The sequence below is a fragment of the Bactrocera tryoni genome, chromosome 2 (assembly GCF_016617805.1).
Source record: "Bactrocera tryoni isolate S06 chromosome 2, CSIRO_BtryS06_freeze2, whole genome shotgun sequence".
NCBI classification, from domain to species: Eukaryota; Metazoa; Arthropoda; class Insecta; order Diptera; family Tephritidae; genus Bactrocera; species Bactrocera tryoni.
The window spans coordinates 59,074,457-59,091,445 of record NC_052500.1 but is presented as its reverse complement, the minus strand read 5'-3'; the positions used below and the strand labels follow the sequence as shown (position 1 = coordinate 59,091,445).

Below are 16,989 nucleotides of genomic sequence, written 5' to 3'. Positions count from 1 at the left end.
ATATGACAGAAATTAAATGAAAGACATGGTTCGTAAGACTGAGCAGACTTAACGCGCAAAATAGATTTAAGCCATGATTTATAACATAATTTTCCATATAATTAACTGTTATAAAATAAAATCTTTATATGCATTTGAGATTTGATATTTTTTTTTTAATGATTAAGAGCTTGAATGTTGCCTAAAAATCCTAGGAATACAAACTGGGAAATGTACCGCAAGAGTCTTCTTCAAACTCTTCCACGCACGCCGGGGATACACTCATTGGTCACCACCGCCACGGGTAGGGATGGGTCTTCAACTCGGCATGTAAAACCGCACTGGAGCGCTGTCCACTGAAAACACCGAAAAGCAGGAAGAAACCTCTCTGCTGGACTATAAAACTCTCGAAAATCAGAGCATCCTGCAGACGTTTAAGCCCGTAGGAGTGGGTCAACTGACGTCTGGGCGTTGCATAAAACGGGACGTGCAATATAGAAGTCCGAGTTAAGGAAGGCAAAGAGGACTTCTTGTAAAAGCTTCTGCGAAAAAAGTGGAGGGCTGCCATGTGGGAGGATATCTCAGAGAGTGCTGTAATACGATTTCACGGCCTTTGTCGACCTTCCGGATGAACTGCACTTGAACTGGGCGATCAATTCGTTCAAATCTTTCAAGTCCCTGGGACCGGATGGCATCATACCAGAGCAATTGCAACATGCTGTTAAGGTGTCATGCAACTGATTGCCACCTATCTATGCGAACTGCATAAGCCTTGTTACAACCCGGGAGGCTGAAGACAAGTAAAGGCACGTTCATCCCGAAGGCTGGCAGGGGCTCCCACGTTACAGCCAACCTGCTTAAAAAACTTGAAGATCTTGGCTGCCGGGTGATTGCCTATGTAGTCGATGTAGCGCTTAATGTCAAAAGAAAGTTTTATTCACTAGAAGATACAAGATCCCGGTACCGCTGCCGCAAATGCGAGACATTTGCAACCAGCGGATACACACAAGGAACACATGCCTGAATTCTCGGATATCCTCACTCACTTTGACTTCATACCGGATCACTTGGATCATAGAGTCACCAAACCGAACTCTGGTGGCACCTTCTCGTTCGTTGGAGGAGAGGGGCAGTGCGTTTCTTCATGAATGGCTCAAAGCTTTAGGGGAAGCTTAGTGGAGGGGTTTACTGTCAGGAGTTCTCTATCAACTCCAACTTCAAACTTCCTGACTATTGCAGTGTCTTCCAGGCCGAGGTTGCAGCCATTAAGGTAACAGTAGATTTACTGCTCTGGAGTGCAGCCTCCGTTCGAGAAGTGACCATCCACTCACATAGCAAATCGGCGATTCTAGCTGAAGTCATTAAAAGTGAGGGAATCTTACCAGACGCTGTATGGAAGAAGATAAGATGGAAAAACTCAACACAACAACGAGCTGGCGGGAATGGAAACTTGTATTGGCTACTAAGCGTTTTGCTAATTTATAAGTTCGAACACAAGAGTTCTTCTGCGGTCTATGGTCTCACAAAAGACTACATATAGTAGAACATGTGCCATCTTTGATCAGCCATCTAACCTGTAGGTTGACTTTAGATAGCTAAAGAAAAACGTTGGCAATATTGGACCAGTGGTCATATTTTTGCTAATAGAACCACCTCTTCAGGTCTTCATAGCTCTATTACAGAAAATAACTGAAATTACTATTTTATGAATACTTAGCAAGGTCTATGTCGATACTTTGCCCTACCATAATGAAGAGAAATCGTGTTTAGATGGAGTCATCTCAAGATTCGAAAATAGTTCGGTTTGATACTTTCAAATAAAACAGAAAAGATCGGATACCTTAATTTTTATAGTATTCATATATCCGGTTGAAGTATACAAACCCAATCACGACACTCGGCGGTACGTAACTGAAACGGATTTGTAAGTCGATATGTCAAAGCGGTGACGGTATAAAATAAATATCGACGAGCGATATCCCGAAGCGAGACACTATTTACATATTTCTTAAACCCCAATCTAAATATTCTTCGTTTGCCTTTCACTACATCCAGGCAACCATATCGGTGCAGCGTAGGTTACTGACCGGCCGGCCCATGGCCTTATATGCTGTTAACAACTGCTTTTGGCTTTTCTTAAAAGCTTCTGATTGCTGACCGCTCAGCTAGATCATTATCCACCTCTTTGTGTCAAAGGCTATTGACAATTCCAATTCTAGGAGGATCCTACTCTCACAGGATGGTTTTTGATTTAGACCACGAACTATTTGGACGTTTATGACGCTATGCGTTAGGGTGCTGCTGTATACTTTTTGGAAGCCATGTTGCTGGTTTTCTAGGCTCAGGTAGGAGTGAACATTGGGTGTAACAAGGCGGTCAAATGTCTTCACTACTGGGAAATGGGAGTTATCGGACGATAAGATTCCCCTTGGTTGGCGAGATTACTCTTCCAACTTTCCACACATCGGGTATTTGAAGAAAGGTCATCGACAGGTTGAGATCTTTGTTACGTAGCTTTCTCACGTCGAGCCTAGATGTCTTAGTATCAACATGTTAATTCCGCCTGGGCCAATGGATTTGGATGATTTAGTCTTATTGATGACATTCTGTACCCCCTAATCGGTGAAAGTAAGTGGCGCGTAGCTTCGTGGCAGTTTGCGCAAGGTTTTGATTTTACTTTGATTTTACGCACACCGGTGGAGAGGTTGCAAAACTTCAAGTGCTCTACCCAGTATATCCACAGAGATTAGATCACCTTGCGGGATTGGCTTTCGACAACGTATACGCCCGCAGGAATGGGTAGTGCGGTCAAGGTGTTCTCGGTGAATTCGGTAAGTTCCTTAAGTTTATGAGTTCTTCTTCTTCTTAATTGGCGTAGACACCGCTTACGCGATTATAGCCGAGTTAACAACAGCGCGCCAGTCGTTTTCTTTTCGCTACGTGGCGCCAATTGGATATTCCTATCGAAGCTAGGTCCTTCTCCACTTGGTGCTTCCAACGGAGTGGAGGTCTTCCTCTTCATCTGCTTCCCCCGGCGGGTCGAATACTTTCAGAGCTGGAGTGTTTTCGTCCATTCGGACAACATGACCTAGCCAGCGTAGCCGCTGTCTTTTATTTCGCTGAACTATGTCAATGTCGTCGTATATCTCGTACAGCTCATCGTTCCATCGAATGCGATATTCGCCGTGGCCAATGCGCAAAGGACCATAAATCTTTCGCAGAATTTTTCTCTCGAAAACTCGTAACGTCGACTCATCGGTTGCTGTCATCGCCCAAGCCTCTGCACCATATAGCAGGACGGGAATTATGAGGGACTTATAGAGTTTAGTTTTTGTTCGTCGAGAGAGGACTTTACTTTTCAATTGCCTACTCAGTCCGAAGTAGCACCTGTTGGCAAGAGCAATTCTGCGTTGGATTTCCAGGCTGACATTGTTGGTGGTGTTAATGCTGGTTCCTAAATAGACGAAATTATCTACGACTTCAAAGTTATGACTGTCAACAGTGACGTGAGAGCCAAGTCGCGAGTGCGACGACTGTTTGTTTGATGACAGGAGATATTTCGTTTTGCCCTCGTTCACTGCCAGACCCATTTTCTGTGCTTCCTTTTCCAGCCTGGAGAAAGCAGAACTAACGGCGCGGGTGTTGAGGCCGATGATATCAATATCGTCGGCATACGCCAACAGCTGTACACTCTTATAGAAGATGGTACCTTCTCTGTTTAGTTCTGCAGATCGAACTATTTTCTCCAGGAGCAGGTTGAAGAAGTCGCACGATAGGGAGTCGCCTTGTCTGAAACCTCGTTTGGTATTGAACGGCTCGGAGAGGTCCTTCCCGATCCTGACGGAGCTTTTCGTGTTGTTCAACGTCAGTTTACACAGCCGTATTAGTTTTGAGGGGATACCAAATTCAGACATCGCGGCATAAAGGCAGCTCCTTTTCGTGCTGTCGAAAGCAGCTTTGAAATCGACGAAGAGGTGGTGTGTGTCGATTCTCCTTTCACGGGTCTTTTCCAAGATTTGGCGTATGGTGAATATCTGGTCGGTTGTTGATTTTCCAGGTCTGAAGCCGTCTGCTCCATCGTCATCGATTGGGGAATCGGGTTCTCCTTCTCTTGGTGTTGTGCGTTCACTGCCATTCAGCAGGCTGGAGAAGTGTTCCCTCCATAATTTAACTATGCTCTGGGCATCAGTGACTAGATCACCTTTGGGGGTTCTACAAGAGTATGCTCCGGTCTTGAAACCTTCTGTAAGCCGCCGCATTTTTTCGTAGAATTTTCGAGCATTACCCCTGTCGGCCAGCTTATCAAGCTCTTCGTACTCACGCATTTCGGCCTCTTTCTTCTTCTGTCTGCAAATGCGTCTCGCTTCCCTCTTCAACTCTCGGTATCTATCCCATCCCGCACGTGTAGTGGTCGATCGTAACGTGGCGAGGTAGGCAGCCTGTTTTCTCTCCGCTGCGACACGGCACTCTTCGTCGTACCAGCTGTTCTTTTGCTCTTTCCGAAAACCAATGGTTTCGGTTGCAGCTGTACGTAAGGAATTTGAAATGCCGTCCCACAGTTCCCTTATACCGAGTTGTTGACTAGTGCTCTCAGAGAGCAGGAGTGCAAGCCGAGTAGAAAATCGTTCGGCTGTCTGTTGTGATTGCAGCTTCTCGACGTCGAACCTTCCTTGTGTTTGTTGGCGTGCGTTTTTTGCTGCACAGAGGCGAGTGCGAATCTTAGCTGCAACAAGATAGTGGTCCGAGTCGATGTTAGGACCTCGGAGCGCACGCACATCTAAAACACTAGAGACGTGTCTTCCATCTATCACAACATGATCGATCTGGTTGGTAGTTTTTCGATCCGGAGACAGCCAGGTAGCTTGATGAATCTTCTTATGCTGGAATCTAGTACTACAGATAACCATATTTCCGGACCCCGGCGAAGTCAATCAGCCTCAACCCATTTGGGGGATGTTTCGTCGTGGAGGCTGGAATTTACCGACCGTAGTGCCAAATATACCTTCTTTGCCCACCCTGGCGTTAAAGTCAGGCGCCAAGCACGATTTTGACATCGTGGCGGGGGCATCTCTCATAAGTGCAAGGTTCCCAAGCACTCGCCAAAGGCATCTTTGGTCACATCGTCCTTCTCATCCGTCGGGCGTGGGCGCAGATCAGCGATATGTTGAAGAACCTCGCTTTGATGCGGATTGTGGCTAGACGTTCATTCACCGGAGTGGAATGATAGTACTTCGGCGACGGAGTCTCTCTCCCACCACGAATCCAACACCAAACTTGCGCTCCTTATATGGCCACTGTAGTAAATGTCACAAGGACCTACTCGTCTCTGTCCTTGTCCCGTCCATCGCATTTCTTGGACTGGCGGTGATGTCAGCCTTTATTTTTGCGAGGACATCAACCAGCTGGGCAGCGGCACCTTCCCAATTAAGGGTCCGGACATTCCAGTTGCATGCCCTCAAATCGTAGTCCTTATTTCGTTTGCCATGGTCGTCATCAAAGGGGGGTCTCTCATCCGAGGCTGTGTTTTATTTTTCATTGGTATTGTTTTTTACGTGGCGGGTACCAAACCCAGCGCACAACCCTATGTAGGGGATGTTTTGCCTTCTCACTTTAGCTCACCTTCGAACGGATGTCCTTAGGCTACCCAGAGGATACTTGGTCAAAGACCGGAAGTAGTGAGCTGCTTGAGCCATGTGTAAAAGAATCGTTTCTGGCCACTCCCAAGTGAATGGCGATCAGAGAACTTTCCTCACTTGCGTGAACTTCTACACATGACTCCATCCTCTTTATGAGTTATTGATCTGAAATTTGTGACAGACACGGAATTTATTTTTACTTTATTAATGTGCTCGACGACGATGATGTCCCTTTTAGATACAAAAGTGTTGACCAATATACATAAGTACATACATATGTATAAAGGTTGATAATTTCATTTTCAACATTCGTTTGAGGAATAGTAGGCGTTATATCAAATACAGCTGTCATTATTAAATAACACCCCTCTAAATAGGTTAGACGTAATCTCTGGAGGATTTTGTAAGCACCACAGTCTAGTAGCAATGTGGAATACAAGCCAGATTTGAATAGTTATCGGAATTGCAAACCAATTCTGATTTTCGATGGTGTTACAGAATCTGATTGGATTTTTGTCTTTTCGAGTATACGCAAAACCAATATTCGAATCAGCTCACTTCCAAATGAATACATTTTGAACCCATCCTGTTAAAGTTTTTAGTATAGTTCTGATTTAGAGGAAGATTATAAGAGATAACATTTATCGAATGAATAAATACGCATTTGGGTGTTAAACTATGTTTTGCAAATCTTCTTTAAATAACCTAATTTTTTTCCAAAAACACAATATTTCAAACATTCTGTGTTTTAGTCTTATATTTGTCCCTATAGTAATAAAGATAAATTAATTCGTAATAATAAAATAACTTGATTTCTTAACTTATATTTTAAATCTGTCAGCGACTAACTTGTCACTTTGTTTCTGTAAGGACAACCGATAAATTTGGTTTCCGAGACACCCAAAACCGATACAAATTCTGTTTCGAACATCAAACCAATAATATTCTGATTCCGACAACTATCAGATCCATAACACAATAATATTGATATTTGTTGTATAAAAGTCGTTATTAGTTTGTTAACTTAATACCTACATACATACGTACATTCCCTAAGCCTTTTATTTGAATTTTGAAATATGTATATTAAGACGTTACGTATTTGTAAACCATTTTTAATTCAATAAAAATAATGTATGACACCTTTCTACACTTATATAGTAATGAAAAACTTAAAATTATAACTTTAACTTTATATTAAATAAAAAACAAACAGATAAAAACTAGGTATCGAGGTATTTAGTTTCACATCACTTGTTCTTGTTTTAGCACACCTGCTTCTTCCAGTAATTGCTGAAAGCCGTCTGGTATGTTACCTTCACTAAGTTCTGTGCTCCATTTTTTTAACTAAAAAAAAGAAAACATTTTAAAATAAATTTGATTATTTCAGAACAATAGTTGTTTTTATTGACCTACTCGCTCCAGTTCTTCACGCAAAGCCAATACAGCCTTTTCTCGATCGGCTACTAGCTCTTCCAAGTACTGGTATCGTAATTTTTTACGTGCTCGACATTCCCGAGCACTTTGACGACTGCGTTCTGGAATTTAATGAAATCTTTTATTACTATAATCCTATTCGGCTTCACTCTGATGACATTACAAACCTAATTTGGCTCTTATATCCACTTTTTCCGTGGAAGCTTTACGTCCTGGTTTACGTCCCCTTTTGCCAGTCTCTTTGCGTTCCTGAAAATATCATACAAAATGAATTTAATTCGATCTCATACAAATATTCAATACGCCACCTCATAAGAAATCCTTTATCTAAAAGTTATATTATCTAAGGGTTGATTCTTTTGTTCTTAAGCGAAGCTATGCCCTTATTCCAACTCAAAGGTACAGCCAAACTATTGCGTAGTATTTAATGTGTGAAATTCGAATGGTGTTTCAATTATAAAAATTAAAAACTATTAATTAAAAAAAGGGACTCGTTCTTTTTGACTATATAAAAAAGAGCAACTACGCATTAAAGCTCATTAACGTCCTTGAATTCACGACACCCACAACAGTTAATAAGTATTACTCACTGAAAGATTTGGCTCTTCTATGACTTGCATTTCATCACAATCCATTATTTATTCAATGTTTGTTAATCTGAGTGATTTATACTTGAAATTCACAAAAAAATAAATTGTTTTTCTCTCAGCAACAATGCGTTTACGAAAAAATGTTTGTTTTCTTTGTGTTCTAATAGGACTGCCAAACTTAAGTATAAATTTTACAAAGTTACTGCAGATGTCGCAAGAGTCACATAAATTCACAATGTTGCATTTACACTAGTGTTATAATTATAAGCGTTTGTATTTTTAAATAAAGTCAGAAGATTTTAATAAATGTATTCATCCACTAACAAAATATTTGTTTTTTTATATAAAAAAATTTTTTATTTGCAATACTATCATAAACAGATATTCTTTCTACATCAATATAATGTGGCAACATGTACATATGTCTAAATACCGTTTTTAGCGGCAATTCACAATAGATTTGGGCCGCGTATATTGCTGTTTTGTTCTTGTGTTCTTATTGATTTTAAAAACAAAATTTGCTTATTTCATAGTAAAATGGATAAAATCGAACAAAATGATGGCACTAATCGTGATGAATTGATTATGCAGCAACAGCGTGAAATCGAAAAAGAGGTATGTACAAAATTGTAGCATTAATTAAATATAGGGTTTGTTTGTTGGTGTTGACAAAGAACTGTCGTCCAGCCTCCAATCAACAAAGGCCAAACACTTAAAACTTTGTTTCGGTCTACACACAGATAAGTGATTCGACACCATTGGTAAGTGAACAACTGCCCATAACTTGCCTTAATGCTGAGTATCTGGGTGATGAAGTTTTCACATCAAAAATTCAAGATCTTGCCGGCAAGTATAAGTTCTTACGACGTACCCGCCCTGACGGAAATTGCTTTTTTCGTGCATTCGCTTATGCGTACTTAGAGCATTTAATATCCAACAAAGATGAATATCTACGATTCAAAGACTTGGCGGAAAAATCGAAAGATAAGCTAGTGCAGTTGGGATTCCCTAGCTTCACGCTAGAGGACTTTCATGATACCGTACGTATGCTTTCATATAAATTACTTTTAGAATATAACAATTAATTATTTTCACTTTCCTATAGTTTATGGAAGTGGTTAAACGAGTAGACCCTGCAAGCGGTTCCACAGACCAAGTATGTGACGAGCTGCATAAAGTGTTCAATGAGCAAGGCTACTCTGATTATGTAGTAGTCTATTTACGCTTACTCACTTCTGGAAAGCTGCAAGAAGAGGCTGATTTTTATCAGCACTTCATTGAAGGAAATTTTACAATTGAGGAATTTCGTCACCAGGAAGTGGAACCAATGTATAAGGAATCAGATCATATACATATTATTGCGCTCTGCACCGCTTTAGGTGTAGGCGTGCGCGTAGAATATATGGATCGAGGTGACACGCATGTGAAGGCGCACGACTTTCCAGAGGGTAGTACACCAAAAGTTTTTCTAATTTATCGACCGGGTCACTACGACATTCTGTATCCCAATTAAAATCTAAACTTGAAGATATCAATGCCTCAAAGCTACGAGCTAAGCTGCCTGCTTCTTTTCTAATTTGCTAAGAATATGTTAAATGTACGTATGTATATTATTTATGGCGCTAATTGTATATGTATTAGGCAGCTTGAATTGATTTCCTACTTGTTTACGTTCATTAACGAGGTTTAAATAATTTTAAATGACATTATGATCATACGAGTCATTCAACTGCAATTATATTTTGGATTTATAAAAACATTGTAATCAATTCTTTTCGAAATTTTGCGATATTTCACACTGGAGTAAATTATGAAGATATATTGCAATAATTACTCATTAAATTAATATTTTCCTAAAAATACAAATTAAAACTAAATGTTCTTAAAACAATATAAATATGTGTTTTGCCATTACTAAAATAAGTTACATACATAAGTATTTTTATTCCAGATCCAACTAGCGCACGAAAGTTGTAAGACAAACATTTCTTTAACTGACCCTTCTAAGTATATTCTTAAAAAAAGCAAGGGAAAACTTTAATTTCTGCTGCATTAAAGCCATATGCCCTTGACTGGTGAATTTCTTACAGCATAAAAAGGTATATGTGACCTGGTCTACGAAAACGGAGCTAACGTGCGAAAACTAGTTTTCTGGGAAACAGCTGTTAAAAATAAACAACTTGTTAAAGTGGCTAAAAAGTAAAAATTAATTTTTTGACACCTAAGCCCCCTTTCCGTAGACCAGGTCACATATAATGATGTCTATCTATCTGTCTTCAGTTCGTATATTGTTGTAGCGGCCGAGTTGACAGTCCTTGGCCATATAAAAATCCGTTGCAAATTTTCAGAACGATAATTCAAAAAGTAAAGGACTGGTTTGCGTATATAAAGTCAGGCGGACATGACTAAATCGACTCGGCTCGTCACGCTGATCACTTATACACATACATATATACATTTTATAGTCTCTGACGTCTCCTTCTAGGTATTACATACCTACATCGTATAAATTTTTATATACACTTATGGGTATGTGCATATATAAAAATACTGTGGATAATAGCGCCTATAAACACAGACAAATGATAAAATTTCAAATTATTTCGCCTGAAAAGCCGCCTGTTAAGAAAAACTCTAGATTTTTGTTTGTACGAATATTTATTCTACTCTTCTGTAGCAGTTATACAATATTTATATAAACAAGTAACGTATTTGCCTTCCCGAAGTATATAAAAATTATACAATAAATTCTCTAATTTATTTAAATCTCTTGCACTAAAAATGAACAAACTAGTTATGAACATATATATATTTATTCATTGCTTTACTCTTAAATTTTTTTTTAATAATGAACTAATGAGTCAATTTCTATTATTATTATATTGGACACTTTCGTTGAAACACTTTTTTTTACTTATTACATGATTTATATTTTGTGTAAGTGTGAGCGCTGTACTACTGTTATGTGTATATAAAATAATTTATAATTGCACATGTAGCTTGCGCTTTTACAACTTAGCATCCGTTGTAGCTAGTCAATCTGCAGAACAGACAGCCATAGCTTCTCCTTTCTCTTCCTCCAGTTCCTTGCCGGTGACAGCCAACTTCGATTTGGCAAAGTCATCCAATTGCAAACCTTGTACAATCTTCCATTTACCATTGCTAATTTCTACTGGGAATGAGAAAACAACATCCTTGGGGGCACCGTAGCTACCGTCAGAAAGTACACCCATCGAAACGAACTGACCAGATGTGGTACCATGCCACCAATCGTGCATATGATCGCAAGCCGCTTTAGCCGCCGACATGGCCGATGACATTTTACGTGCAGCAATAACAGCAGCACCACGCTTCTGCACGGTTTCCACAAAGTTACCTTGCAAAAAGGCAGCATCGTTGACAGCATCCCAGACGCGTTTGGTGCTGCCGTTAATTTCAACAATACCATTGCTGGGGTCAGGGAATTGTGTGGACGAGTGATTACCCCAAATTACCACATTTTTAACGGCACTAATTGGTACGCCTAATTTAGCGGCAATTTGTGCGGTAGCACGATTTTGATCCAAACGGGTCATGGCTGTGAAATTCTCACGTGGAATTGATGGTGCATAGTGTGAGCATACCAATGCGTTGGTATTGGCTGGATTGCCAACAACCAAGACCTTAATATCCTTGCGTGCGTGCTGGTCGATAGCTTGACCTTGTGCCTTGAAGATTTTTACATTGGCGGACAACAGATCCTTACGTTCCATACCCTCTTTGCGTGGCATGGCGCCGACCAAAAAGGCAGCGGCTACATCCTTAAATGCTACAGCGGGATCAGCGGTGGGGATAACTTGACGCAAGAGTGGCAGAGCACAATCGGCCAACTCCATGACAACACCCTCAAGTACTCCCATCATTGGGGGAATATCGAGTAAATGCAAAACTAAAGGTTGTTCTTTGCCGAACACCTCGCCGCGTGCAATCATATAAAGCAGAGAGTATGCGATCTGACCGGCAGCACCAGTGACAACAACACGAATTGGCTCAGCCTGTAGATAAAAGAAAAAAGTTTCGTCACTAATTTAATATCGAAATAAATGAGTAAGAAAATAGAAAAGACGGGCAGGTTGTAAGAAATAGCTGTAAAATTCAAACACCCTATTTATTCATTAATTTATTAACAAATTTAAATACATAAAATTCTCGCTACTTAGATACAATAAATGTTTTATTCTTATGGTATCATATAGTATACAGTTGTGCATGATTTATTCTATATCTATTCTACAATACATCCGTTAATATAGCTTTAAATATTTGCACCATTCCCCTAAAATATTCCTGAAATGCAATCTAAAATATTTTGTTTTTAAGTAAACATCAGTTTTCTTCGTTGCCACATAAACAAGTTGCTAATTATAGATATGAAATTTGTTGCGGTGATGCGAAAAAAAAATATTAATAGCCACTCAGCTTCTCTTTTCAAACAGATGACATATCCCTGATTTTGTCTCGATAAAAAAAATAATGCCTTCCGAGACATGGTAATCTTTGTAAAGTCGTGTTATAGGCTATTGGCATAATAAGTGTTGTACTGGGGCCAAGAAAGAAAGAGTGGTGCATTTGTTTATTACATTACCTTCCTCAACTATTAATAGCTTTGGGTGCATGTACTCTTTAAAGGCACATTTTTTCATTTTGTTTGTGTTCATAGATCCTGGATGTACATTAAATATACATATACATATATATATATATATATATAATTCAGAACTATTCAATAATAATGGATTCCATTTTAAATGAAAAAACTATTAAAATATAAAAATAACACCATTAAAATCAAAGTCTGGCTGATAAAGTGAAAATAATCAAATTTAAGTACGTATGCGCGTCAGGTCAATTAATTAAAACTAAAAGCATCACCACGCCTGACAACAAAACAAATGTCAAACAGACGAGCCTCCGTTACACAGTCGTACAATAACAATTGCTTATCTTTAGGAATTGGATTGGGATTATCACTTTATATGTACATATGTATATAGTTGACAAATGTGCTTTGTTATATGTATGTACCCAGAATCGGCATTTCAAAATATAATCACAAAGTAAAAATTAATGCGTGAACGCATATATGTACATAACTACCTATTTACAGAGGTGTTTTGCCATATGACGTAGTGTATTTACTAATCTTGTTTTTATTTTTCAAAGATATTTTGAAAAATCTTATTATCAACACATATTGATCTTAGATAACAAGACAAAACGTACTTAGATAGTTATTTAAAACAATTTCTTAACATCATAAACATTTGACAGAACTTACCACCACTTAAATATTTACCTAAAGCATATTTTCTACAGTATCATGTTCGAAAATCATACGGCCGTATTAATGTGACGATCAGCCATATAGTTATAGCTAAATCTTTTCATTGATAATTGAATTTCGGTATATAGAAAATTATTATATAATACACAATCTTCCGTTACGTGACCCTTGGCTTTGATAAGCACATTTATGGCAAATGAGAAATGTATTCACGCATAAGTATGCATCTAAATATAATTTCTGTACATGAATGTATGTAGTTTCCGGCCGGTTCACTGCATATACCTAATCACTACCCTAGATAGTCAAGATTTCAAGGTCATCTTTTTATCTCAATCCGCCACATATTCCTATCAATTTATATGCAAATTTTTGCATTTGTCCTATCACACACACAAATACATAATACAAGCGGAAGCGTTGGTTTTTGTTGGTTTCTATATTTTGCCAACAACAGCATGCGTTTGTAATTTAGTGTGTCCAGATAATCAAAGTCCCCTATTAATAGCGAACCGAAAATTTCAAGTTCATTTTTGCTGACGTACTGGATTTGGCACATATATTCCGGCAGAGTAATTTATTATTATTCCATTTGCACTATTTATTTTCACTTCAATACATAGAAAAAAGGTCAAATGAATGTTACAAAGTATTTACTATGTGGCTGATAGGAATTTTTCTTATATAAAGAATTCATGAAGTGGAAGGGCTTAGGGTATGGTGCGTATGTTTATTACTTATACCAAAATGTGAATATGTTTATGGACTTACCATTTTTGCTTAATTCCTTAAAAAAGTTTTCGGAAACCAGAGTTTAAAATTAAATCAAATGAATAATAATATTCAATAGGCCGAAAATTCGTAAGAAATTTTTCAGTTAGTACCGCACAAATGGATGGAGAAATGGAGAATAATCAGCTGAAACGTCAGATTTAATATTTTGCTTGGAGTGCCGATGGTACACGAAGCATGCAGTGTTGCATTTTTGTTTTTAAGGCCAGTACATTGCAGAAGTGAGAATTTCTATAAATCTTTGGGTTAATTCAAAATTTTTATTGTTTTGAATCAAGATAGAAATCCATTATTAAAAATTTATTTATTACACTGTCCAACAGCATTTTTGGAACAAAATAGCGACCCTATAATTCTGAAAGGGTATGTTGAGTAGATTATTTTTGTAGAACAAACATGGTCCAGCACGTCTGAGTTTTTTTTTTTACAGTGGGTCAAAGTTTTCATTTTTTGGTTGAAGGGAGCATTATACCATATGAAAAAGTGTTGTAAGTTAATGTCTGAGAGAATTCTTATGGTCAGAGTTGTATTGTGGAATTGTATGAGGATTATTTTTGTGGAAGATCTTAACCCTCTAACTGGTTTCTTTATGGGTCCTTTTGACCCTTTTTTCGAGAAAATCAAAAAATATCCTTTAAAAAAGGACATTTAAGGATTAAAATATTTTACGAAAATGTTTGGCGAAAAATTTCAGTGGGGGTCACCAAAGACACCATTGTTGTAAATAAAGCTCTTTACGATTGATAAAAAAAATTACACGCCAACATATACAAAGTAGGTGAAAACCTCGTCAAGTTCGGCCGGGCCAAACACTGAGTTCTCGCGTCTAGTCAGCTGTGACTTACAAATCGGGTGTGATAAAATTAAGCATAATTGACTTACTAAGCAGTACATATCGGGTGTGATTTTTACTAAAATTAATATAAAAAAAGAACAATTAAAGCTTAAATAAGCATGGCGGATTCTGTTTGCAAATTAAGAGATTGGTTTTGTTTTATTTGTGGACATTTTACGCACCTTCAAAGCAGAAGAAAGATATTCCCTACAATTGAAGAACCATATTTTCTTTTCTTTGGAATACGATTTTTATGTGAAGCTTGGATACCAAAAACCGTATGTACTACTTGAGAAAGTGGTCTTTTCCAGTGCCTCAACCGCCTACACATACATTTTCGGCCAATATGACATACGCCAATACAGAAATAACAGCGGCGGTTAAAAACATATCAGTTACTTGCCTCCTGGTGGTTTAAACCTATGTCCTAATTTGATAGTCCAAGCTTATTTTGAAGATCTTGTAAGAGATTTAGGACTAACAAAAGAGAAAGCTGAAATATTATGTTCCAGATTGAAAAACAGGAACAGAAAAAGACACGCCGATTTGGAAAGTTATTTTAAAAAATCAGAAGAACTTGTATACTGTTGCAGCATTGAAGAGGTTCTAAAATATCTAAAGCTTCCACTGAACTCTTCCGCTTGGCGAATATTTATAGATAGTTCAAAACACAGCTTAAAAGTAGTTTTACTGCACAATGGAAACCAGCATCCATCAATACCGGTTGCGTATTCCACAAAAAAGGAGGGAAAATACGCAAATATTTCAAATCTCTTAAATAAAATTGAATACTATAAATATAAATGGGAAGTATGCGCAGACTTCAAAATGATTGCAATATTGACTGCAATGCAAACAGGATACACAAAATATATGAGCTTTCTTTGTAAATGGGATTCACGTGCTACCAGCAGTCATTATCATATTAAATATTTCGAAGAACGTAAAGACTTAAATGTAATCCATGAATCTCTTGTCCCAAAAGATAAGGTCATGCTTCCACCGCTGCATATTAAGTTGGGCGTGGTGAAAAATTTTATTAAAAGCTTAAATACACAAGGATATGCTTTCAAACGCATTCAAACAATTTTCCCCAGATTATCTACAGCAAAATTAAAAGAAGGTAAAATACGATTTTAAGAAATAATTTATTTCATTTAATGTAAACTACCTTTTCTAGGAATGCTCGTTGGACCCGATATAAGAAAATTATTACAAGATGAAGAATTTTATGGTCATCTGTCGGATATGCAAAAGACAGCATTTGACTTTATGCAGCTGGTTATATCAGAATTCCTTGGAAACTCAAAAGCACAAAACTATGCAGAAAATATTGAAAGCATGCTAATCGGTTTTAACAATATTGGCGTTAAGATGTCACTAAAGCTGCATTTTCTGCACTCTCATCTCAATTTTTTTAAAGAAAACCTTGGAGCGGTTTCAGATGAACACGGTGAAAGGTTTCATCAGGATATAAAGGTATTGGAAGAAAGATTCAAAGGGAAATCCCAAAGTGTTATGCTTGCTGAATACGTATGGGGCTTGTACAGAAACCTTGACACATCGGAACATTCACGTCGAGCTAAATACAGGAAAGCATATTAAGTTTAATCTTTAATCCATTGTCCTACTACTGCTAAAGCAAAAAAATAAATACATACATATGTACATACTATAATAAACCACTATTAAAATAAAATTATAATTTTTTTATCAATCGTAAAGAGCTTTATTTACAACAATGGTGTCTTTGGGGACTCCCACTGAAATTTTCCGCCAAACATTTTCGTAGAATATTTTAATCTTTAAATGTCCTTTTTAAAAGGATATTTTTTGATTTTCTCGAAAAAAGTGTCAAATTGACCCATAAAGAAACCAGTTAAGAGGGTTAAGATCTTCCACAAAAATAATCCTCATACAATTCCACAATACAACTCTGACCATAAGAATCCTCTCAGACATAAACTTACAACATTTTTTTCATATAGTATAATGCTCCCTTCGACCAAAAAATGAAAACTTTGACCCACTGTAAAAAAAAAAAACTCAGACGTGCTGGACCATAAGTTTGTTCTACAAAAATGATCTACTCAACATACCCTTTCAGAATTATGGGGTCGCTATTCTGTTCCATTCAAAAGGTCTTCATTTGTTGGACAGTGTTATTTTACAACGTAATCAAATTGAAAACAATGAAAATTTAGTTAATCGAATTAAATTAATGTAAAAATGCATTTAAGGACAAGTATCAATCTTTTCATCAAGCTAATAATCATCAGATAATTTTTGCAAATTGCTTTTAATAAAGTCTTAAATATATTTAAAAGGGAGTGGAATTTAATTCTTTCGCACTGTTTAAATTTGCCGTAACTTCGGAACAATTGCTTCTTGGCAAGT

At 37.7% G+C, this 16,989-nt stretch overlaps 4 protein-coding genes across 4 annotated transcripts; 2 read left to right on the top strand and 2 right to left on the bottom strand.

The window, feature by feature from the left end:
• Window positions 1–6,714: 6,714 nt before the first annotated feature.
• LOC120768187 (REPTOR-binding partner) lies at window positions 6,715–7,818 on the bottom strand. The gene is made up of 4 exons (XM_040094756.1): window positions 7,643–7,818; window positions 7,220–7,301; window positions 7,032–7,153; window positions 6,715–6,962 (listed from the first exon to the last, which is right to left on the bottom strand). The coding sequence occupies exons 1-4, from the start codon at window positions 7,685–7,687 to the stop codon at window positions 6,861–6,863; spliced, it is 351 nt and encodes a 116-aa protein (XP_039950690.1). The 5' UTR covers window positions 7,688–7,818; the 3' UTR covers window positions 6,715–6,860.
• Window positions 7,819–8,104: 286 nt separating this feature from the next.
• Window positions 8,105–9,399, top strand: LOC120769476 (ubiquitin thioesterase otubain-like). Its single transcript, XM_040096498.1, has 3 exons — window positions 8,105–8,257; window positions 8,383–8,682; window positions 8,748–9,399. Exons 1-3 carry the CDS (start codon window positions 8,180–8,182, stop codon window positions 9,153–9,155), a joined length of 786 nt encoding a protein of 261 aa, XP_039952432.1. The 5' UTR covers window positions 8,105–8,179; the 3' UTR covers window positions 9,156–9,399.
• A 1,006-nt stretch (window positions 9,400–10,405) lies between these two features.
• LOC120767969 (malate dehydrogenase, cytoplasmic) lies at window positions 10,406–13,877 on the bottom strand. Its single transcript, XM_040094377.1, has 2 exons — window positions 13,737–13,877; window positions 10,406–11,676 (listed from the first exon to the last, which is right to left on the bottom strand). The coding sequence occupies exons 1-2, from the start codon at window positions 13,737–13,739 to the stop codon at window positions 10,678–10,680; spliced, it is 1,002 nt and encodes a 333-aa protein (XP_039950311.1). The 5' UTR covers window positions 13,740–13,877; the 3' UTR covers window positions 10,406–10,677.
• A 1,229-nt stretch (window positions 13,878–15,106) lies between these two features.
• Window positions 15,107–16,971, top strand: LOC120767935. The gene is made up of 2 exons (XM_040094301.1): window positions 15,107–15,715; window positions 15,773–16,971. The coding sequence occupies exons 1-2, from the start codon at window positions 15,421–15,423 to the stop codon at window positions 16,195–16,197; spliced, it is 720 nt and encodes a 239-aa protein (XP_039950235.1). The 5' UTR covers window positions 15,107–15,420; the 3' UTR covers window positions 16,198–16,971.
• The last annotated feature ends 18 nt before the right edge of the window (window positions 16,972–16,989 follow it).

Bases quoted from the DNA above. Each gene is read 5' to 3' on its own strand.
- LOC120768187 (XM_040094756.1), bottom strand. From the start codon at position 7,687: ATGGATTGTGATGAAATGCAAGTCATAGAAGAGCCAAATCTTTCA. The intron at 7,302-7,642 runs GTGAGTAATACT...TGATATTTTCAG, and splicing joins TAGAAGAGCCAAATCTTTCA to GAACGCAAAGAGACTGGCAA. The intron at 7,154-7,219 runs GTTTGTAATGTC...ATTAAATTCCAG, and splicing joins GGATATAAGAGCCAAATTAG to AACGCAGTCGTCAAAGTGCT.
- LOC120769476 (XM_040096498.1), top strand. From the start codon at position 8,180: ATGGATAAAATCGAACAAAATGATGGCACTAATCGTGATGAATTGATT. The intron at 8,258-8,382 runs GTATGTACAAAA...GTCTACACACAG, and splicing joins AGCGTGAAATCGAAAAAGAG to ATAAGTGATTCGACACCATT. The intron at 8,683-8,747 runs GTACGTATGCTT...ACTTTCCTATAG, and splicing joins TAGAGGACTTTCATGATACC to TTTATGGAAGTGGTTAAACG.
- LOC120767935 (XM_040094301.1), top strand. From the start codon at position 15,421: ATGATTGCAATATTGACTGCAATGCAAACAGGATACACAAAATATATG. The intron at 15,716-15,772 runs GTAAAATACGAT...TACCTTTTCTAG, and splicing joins TACAGCAAAATTAAAAGAAG to GAATGCTCGTTGGACCCGAT.